We start from the raw sequence: 7787 nt of genomic DNA, 5'->3' as shown, positions 1-7787 counted from the left end.
GAGCTCCCCCGACCCGGCAGTGTTCCCGGCTCAGGCGCTTGGAAGGGCTCCTGAGCACGGAGGGCTGCGGGAGGCCAGGGCTCGAGGGAGGGCACTTGGGTGGGGTAAGAGCTGCAGCAGCTCTGCCCACCGGTTCCTAGAGCCAGCTCAGGGGAGCAGGCAGCTCAGCCCTGGGTCCCACAACGTGTGCAGCCCAGGGAAGAGAAGGCTCTGCTTTCCAGGTGTGGAGCTGAACGGAGACTATCATTTCACCCTAAAGCAGTGTGGCTGGAGGAGTGAAATACCCTAGAAGCTTGAGCTCCAGGTCACAGTGCCTTTGGGTGACCTTGCGCCGGTCACATGTTTCCTCAAGGATCCGTTTCCTCACCTGTGTGACAGGCTAGTTTATTGAGTCATGAATATCTGTGCTTATCCGTCCTGTAACCCTCCCCTCTTGCCACTTTCCAAGCGGCTCTCCAAGTTGCAAGCAAAAAGCCGCCGGAAGTCATCTTTGAGATGAGAGTGAGTATCTTAGACTGGGAGCGTCTCCTGCCAGCCCGGAGATGACAGAATGTCCTGCAGGCCACTCCCTTGGAAGCACCTCTGGAGGTGGTCCAACCCCGAGCTTCCCAGCCTCAGATTCCAGCACAGTCTTGGGGTGCACACGAGCACACAGGCTCCAACAAGGGAGTCAGGGAGTCAGGGCCCCTACTATCTCCAGGCTCCATTTAAGATGCCTGGATTTTGGTGGGGGGTGGAAGTGGAGGAAGACAGACCCAGCAACTGGGATGGAATTCACTGCCACCTACCCATGTGACATTGGCTTAAATTAAACAGATCTAAGGCAGACACCAAGATGCTCTTTCTGGTGGGGCCGAGTTTATAGACAGGACTCCTAACCCTTCTGCTTGTTAACCGGGATAATAATATCCCCATTGGAAAATGGAAGTGTGCTTTGTAAACGGTCAAGTGTCAAACAAACGAGAGGCGTGCTCTGGACTCCTCCATCCCGGGTCCCATGGGAAGGGGGTGCACAGAGGAGGGCCGGCCCACGATGTTCCCCTCCAGATGGCAACAGACAGCCGGTGAGGCGCTGTAGGAACAGCACAGGGCAGAACAGCCCGTCCGGGACACCCACCTCCCCACCCCCGGCTCACACTGGCCAAAGATCCAGACTGACAAATGACTCAGACACACAAACACCCGGGGCTAAGAGGAAACACGGCATGGCCCGGAGGTTGCAGAGGGCAGCACTCACAGGGATGGGGTTTTCTCCTATGCCTACCCCTCCGCCCAGCCATGATCATTGGCCTGAAATGGTGTCATGGACCCCCTCCCATGTTTGAGCACTTGCTGTATACCAAATTCTTACAGATATGTTTGTACTCTTAAATGGTTATGAAGATCCTGTCTTCATAGGATGAAACCAGGGATTCTAGGGGTTAATTACTGTTGATGTCACCATCCTTCATTATTATTAGATAATCTGGCCAAACTCATACACTAATCAATATCAGTCCCCATCACAACCACAGTAACGACTGCTGACCCTTCCAAACCCACTCCCAGCCTGGGGGGTTGCAGAAGCACCGAGTTCCAGAATTTCACCCTCCCTCCCACAACGTCCAACGCACCCCTTCGAAGCACAGCCTGTCCATCTTTTGGGCTGGCTCTGTGTGATGAAGGGACACCCAGCAAATGGCCCAGACCCATGGGCATTCGATCTATTTTCGGCTGCAGTCCCTCTACCTCTGACACCTGTGCCCGCGCCAGACCCCTTCCTTTCCTGGCTGGCCATCCGAGGGGTCCCTGGTGGCCTCTGGGAAGAGAGGAGCTACAGAAGTCCCTTCCATTTTCCAGCTGAGGTGCTGGCTCTGGGCCGATGCTGCCGGGCACCCCACAGGAGGTAGCCGCCCTCTCTGGCTCAGTCACCAGCACAAGGGCAGGGCCTCTCCTTTGGGGCTGCTTGTCACGGGTGCCCTTTGCCAGCCCCCAAGCACATCCCTCCTTCTCTGTCCCTCTCCCCTGTCCTCAAGCCCCGTCCCATTTTGAACCTCTGCATAGCAGGATCCAGATTCCCCTCCAAGCGTGTCAGAACTAAAGCTAGCTCTGGCGAGGCATGGTGGTTCATGCCTGTAATCCCAGCACTTAAGGAAGTCGAGGTGGGAGGATCACCTGAGGTCAGGAGTTCAAGATCAGCCTGGCCAAAACGGAGAAACCCCGTCTCTACTAAAAATACAAAAATTAGCCAGGCATGGTGGCGCGTGCCTGTAATCCCAGCTACTCAGGAGGCTGAGGCAGGAGAATTGCTTAAACCCGGGAGGTGGAGGTTGCAGTGAGCCAAGATTGTGCCACTGCACTCCAGCCTGGGCAACAGAGAAAGACTCCCTCTCAAAAAAGAAAACAAACCACCAAAAAAGAGCTAAGGCTAGCTCGTCTCACCAGTCCTTTACGGTCTAAACCAGTGCTGTCCCGGTGGCAGCTACTGGCCACATGTGGCTAATGGAGCACTTGAAATGTGACAAGTCCAAACTGAGACGTACCCTCGATGCAAAATACACACCAGTTTTAAGACCTGGTACAAAAAAGAATGCAAGATATCTCAATACTTTTTATTTTGATTGGATGTTGAAAGATTATACTTTAGATATGTTGTGTTAAATATATTACTAAGAATAGTTTTACTTATGTTTTCTTTTATTTCATATGGCTACTAGTAAATTTAAGATCATAGGAGGGGCTGGACGCGGTGGCTCACACCTGTAATCCCAGCATTTTGGGAGGCCGAGGCGGGCGGATCACCTGAGCTCAGGAGTTTGAGACCAGCCTGGCCAACATGGTGAAATCCCATCTTTACTAAAAATACAAAAATTAGCTGGGCGTGGTGGTGTGTGCCTGTAATCCCAGCTACTCGGGGGCTGAGGCAGGAGAATCGCTTGAACCCGGGAGGCAGAAATTGCAATGAACGGAGATCACACCACTGCACTCCAGCCTAGGTGACAGAGTGAGACTCTGTCTCAAAAAAGAAAAAGAAATCTGAACTTTGTCTAGATAGCGACTGAGGGTGTCTGAGCAAAGCATGACATTCTCAGAGCCATCCAGAGACTGGACCGTCCTTCCAAAATGGGTGCACCTAGAGGAGCTGGAAGATAGAGATGGTCTATGGGTGACTCATCTGGTTGCCCCTTGGTAGCACTGAGCCAGGCAACAAGCGGGCAAGGCTTGTCAATGATAACAGCAAGACCAGTGATCACCAGGCAGCCAGGTGCACCTGGTAGCCCTCCGTGGGCAATTCTGCATGTATGACCTTATTTAGTCATACAGCTAGGCAAGGAGGTGACACTAAGCAGTTGAGCACTGATGGGGTCTTGAATGGACAAGTAAATGAATGAATGGATGGATGGTGGCCGATGACTGTCATCTCCAGTTCTTACATTATGTATTGCATGCATCAGACTACATGGCACGGATATTCAGTGCGATGGATTTGATTGTGAATTGAGGCCCCCTTTTGCAATCTCGTTGCATGTATGTTCGTGGAGCTCCTGCAATGAGCAGAGGCTGCTAAGCAGAAGCAGCACACAGGCTGGGGGCAAGACACAGGGCCCCGGGCCTCGGGGGAGAGGTCTATTCCAGCCGCCTCAAGTCTATTCCTGTGAGTGCCCCTCCACACCCCTTCTGGATCCCCCCACTGCAAGCTCTCTCTCCCTGGCTCCAGACTCTCTCCCCGTCCTGGAATTAATAAAAACTCTGTGCAGACTGCGGTTTGCAAGTCTGAAAGCTGGTTCCTGCCCACGTCACTGCCTCGAGAGGAGAGGGGTCCAGCTCCCCACAGTACCCCCTGCCTTCCTCCTTCCCAGGAAGGTGGAAGCACCAGATATACCACTGACTTCCCCTCCCCTGCAGCAGGCACATCCTGGGCATCGAGCTTCAGACCCTGCCCCTGAGCAGCCCTTACCCCCACCAACAAAGGGTGGCTTGGGGGGGCTTTCACCCCCAGCATAATCTCCATCAGCTACCCTCAAAGCACCCCCAAATAAACACATACCGTAAGTAAGAGCTGTACACTGGCTGTGTGTGTACATCTTTGAGACAATTCTCCCGGCATGCCCCTACCTTCCAAAATTCCAAAGCTGCTCCCTTCAAAGACCCAGGGAAAAGGTAGGGTTTGTCCAGGGTCCTGGGGTGGCCCCATATAGATCGAAGCCTGATAGCTGTCCTAGAAGCAGAACACTTGCAGAGCGAGTGATGGCAATCATGGTATTGACACCAGTCCTAGCACTGGCTGAACACAGAGCATTTTTGATCTAGCACAAATACAGGAACATGTTGTATTTGTCTTTGCAATAATCTCTTAGCTAGGAATACTGATCACCTGCAGACAGATGAGGAAACTGATGCTCTATGGAGAGGTTATCCCACCAGAAAGGCTAGAGCCAGAAATTTACTTCTAGGTCCACCAATACCTGCCTTTGACCAATGCCTACATTTGACCTTTCCACGCCGAGCCACCCCTGCTGGCCCTCCAGATGCCACAGTGCTCCTGCCTGCACAAGGGGCCTTTAACTCATCCCTCGGAGCCATTGTGGTGCAGGGAAAAGCCCACAGGGCATGTGGCTTCCATGCTGTCCCCTGATCAGCTGTGACTTAGGACAAGGAACAAGTTCCCCTCTCCTATTCTCTAGGTCTCACATTTCTTCTCCTCTAGCAGTAGTGGGAAGTGAGGGGTGGGGGACACGACCCTCCCCTGTTCCATCCCACACTCCAACCCCAAAAATCCCCCAGGGTCCCCGTCCAGCTCAGTCCTGGGGGCAGAAATGCAGAGTTCTCCAGGAATGTGGTCCCTGCTGTTTCAGTGCATGCCGCCCCCTCCTGGCCACCAGAGGAATGTCAGCCTTCCCAGAGGGGCTGGGAGAACAGCAGTCCACAAGCTCCCAGACTGGTGTGGGCGCTAGCTGTGCTCAGCGTGGGGATGGGAGGTGACCCAGTGATAATGGGAAGCTGGGCTGCCTGTCAGTCTGCGGGGGGCTCCCACCTCCCTGTTCCCCGACAGGGCACCTGGGGATCCAGCCTGATTTTTGCCAGACCCTGCGGCCTGCATGGGGCTGGGTATAGGGCTGTGACTTTGACCCACGCAGAATAGAACCCTGTGTGTCGGGATCCTCCATGTGCTCCAGATGCCCCTGGGGACAGCACCAACATGGCCTTAACTCCCAGGCCATTCCCCTGCCTCTAACCCCCTGGCGTCTGCAGGCATCCACCCCAGACCCACCCAACACCTCCTCCCCAGCCTCAGGCGCTAGGCTGAGACCTTGGACCCTGCAGAATGCAGCCCTGTCCAGGGTCCCCTACCTTCCCCCCAGATCCCTCCCAGAGCAATACCAACCCGATCCTACCTTCCAGGCCATTCAACCTGCAGCCCCCCGGCCTCTGTAGACATCGCACCCCCCAAACCCCCAGACCTGCCCAATGCCTCCCCTCCCCAGCTTTGGGCAGAACCTGTCTCTAGCCAGGCCTGGGGGTGTTGGGGAGTCTGGAGGGCCGGGGTGGGGGCTGAGGCGCGGGACAGCTGGCCCGTGTCCTCACACTGGGCCCGGGGCCCAGCCGGAGGGGCGGGGGCCTGGCCACTCGGGCCTTGGCTGGGGCTGGGATTTTTGGCCTGGCCGCCAGGCCCTCCCTTCTGCTTCCTCTCCCGAGGGCTGTCCTGGCAGAGGCCCCCCTCGCTCTTTCTGGCGGGAACAGGGCCAGCAGCGAAAGAATAGTCGCAGAGGGAAAGCGGGAAAGAGATGGGGGAAAGTGTGTGTGTGTGAGTGTGTGCTGTGTGCATGTGTGTGCGTGTGTGTGTCAAGGAAAAAAGCTCGCAGTCCAGCAGCCCGGGCCTGGGAGGCTGGTGAGCCGGGCCTTTCGTAATTGTCCCCTCCCCGCGGCCCCCTCCCCCAGGCCTCCCCCCTCTCCCGCCCTCCCGCCCGCCCTCTCTCCCTCCCTCTTTCCCTCGCAGCCGACGAGGCAACAATTAGGCTTTGGGGATAAAACGAGGTGCGGAGAGCGGGCTGGGGCATTTCTCCCCGAGATGGCGGGTCTGACGGCGGCGGCCCCGCGGCCCGGAGTCCTCCTGCTCCTGCTGTCCATCCTCCACCCCTCTCGGCCTGGAGGTAAGGGCCCCTCGCCCCTGTCCCCAGAGCTGCCCGCAGCTGCGGGCCCTTTGGGCCAGGTGACTAGACGCTCAAGGGGGAGACCTTCATCCCTGGGAACTGCAAGGGGTCCCAGGTGGAAGCCTCTCAGCCACTGGGTCCTCGGAAATGCCCGTCCCAGGAGCCAGCCCTGTGCCCAGGAGGAACCTGTCAAACAGACACCCTCGACTCAGAAGAGTCCCAACCCGGCATCCAGGCTTTGCTGCCCTGCGAGGGCTGAGGGGGCCCCTGCTCAGGTGCCCTGGTGCCCGCCCTGTAGGGGAATCAGAGCATCCTGGGGGAGGGCCCAGTGGGAACCCCTGGGTCTGGAGACACCACAGTCTGCACACCTGTGGACACAGCTGGGGTGCACACCAGCCCTGGGGACAGGGAACCTGGGCTTGATACCAGCTCAACCGCAGTGAGCTGTGTGACCTCAGCAGGTTCCTTGACCCCTGGGAAGCCGGGATCCCCCCGTGAGGAAGGTCAGGGCTCCGCTGAGGATCGGTTTGCAGGTTGGGAAGCTGCTGCTGTGTTCTCCCTGCTGAGGCAGGCAGGGACTCGTGGTATGCATTTGTGTGTGTGTGTGTGTGTATGTGTGTGTGCGTGCGCACAGGAATGAGCGTGCTGTGTGCTCGTGTGTGTATGTGTGCATGCACAGGTGTGCACGTGTGCAGATGCCCAGCTGTGTCACTAAACAGGGGAAGGGATTTCTGGAGGGGTACATATGCCTGCTCACAGGTTCATCCTTAGGCAGGTGTATGCGTATGTTTCGAGGAGGTATATGAAGCTGCTCCTTAGTGTGTGCAAAAGTCTGCCACCTGACAGACATGTAGACATGTACACATGTAGACATGGGCGATCTGGCATCCAGGTGTGACACTGGTATGGACTGTCACTGTGTGTGTTATGGAGTGTGTGCATCCGTGTGTGTGAATGTGTGTGCGATGTGGCACGCAAGCATGGAAAGGCGGGCTGGAGAAGGTGTCTGTCTCCTGGCAGAGGCAGTGTGGCTGAGACAGAGGCTAGAGTGGATCCTGGGGCACTGCTGGGCCATCTGCTATGTGTCCCAACCCAGGCACAGTTGGTTATGGGGTTTGAGGGTGCCCCCTGTGGGGCTGCTATGCCACGGCCAACGGGGGAGGACTGAAGATGCTCCCCGGGCGTGGGAAAAAAGGAGGGCATTTGGTAGGGGGGTCTGGGTGGAGTCTGGTTTCCTGGGGAGTCCTCCTTGCCATGAGAACCAGACGTTGAGTTGGGGGCAGGAGGGTACAGGGTGGAGTCAGGGGCCTGGGCAGGAGCTGCAGCTGTTTCCGTGAGATTGAACAGCTTCCTGTACAGGGTCCGCTGCTGGACCTGGACGAGGCCAAGGGACATGGGTACCCACAGGCGGGGTCCGGCAGGGGCAACGAGCCAGGGCCTGAAAGCAGCAGCCCTGGGTCCGTCTCAGCCTCCTCCCCAGGTATAGCCCCCAAACACCCAGCCACCCTCCTTCCCAGATGGGGCCACCACCTATAGGGTGGCAGTTCATCATCAAGGAACCTTGAGAATTAGAAATTATTATCATCGCTTGACAAACAAGGAAACTGAGGCTCCGGCAGGCTAAGGCAGTCCCCGGGGGTTAGTATCGGCCAGCTC

The 7787-nt window shown here is 56.8% G+C and overlaps 1 protein-coding gene across 48 annotated transcripts in view; it reads left to right on the top strand.

Annotated features, from left to right (window-relative positions):
• The first annotated feature begins 5726 nt into the window (after window positions 1-5726).
• ELN (elastin) overlaps window positions 5727-7787 on the top strand; it is a 40816-nt gene continuing 38755 nt past the window's right edge. For 12 of the 48 annotated variants that reach the window (XM_063667276.1, XM_063667271.1, XM_063667275.1 and 9 more), the window contains exon 1: window positions 5949-6131. In XM_063667276.1, coding sequence (XP_063523346.1) covers window positions 6050-6131 — 82 coding nt within the window. In that variant the 5' untranslated portion in view covers window positions 5949-6049. Of the gene's footprint in view, window positions 6132-7787 lie in introns of all 48 variants that reach the window. The other 36 variants (XM_063667272.1, XM_063667283.1, XM_063667277.1 and 33 more) reach the window with 19 other exon arrangements.

This window comes from Pongo pygmaeus, chromosome 6, assembly GCF_028885625.2.
Source record: "Pongo pygmaeus isolate AG05252 chromosome 6, NHGRI_mPonPyg2-v2.0_pri, whole genome shotgun sequence".
Classification (NCBI taxonomy): Eukaryota; Metazoa; Chordata; class Mammalia; order Primates; family Hominidae; genus Pongo; species Pongo pygmaeus.
This window is presented reverse-complemented; position numbering and strand designations above follow the sequence as displayed.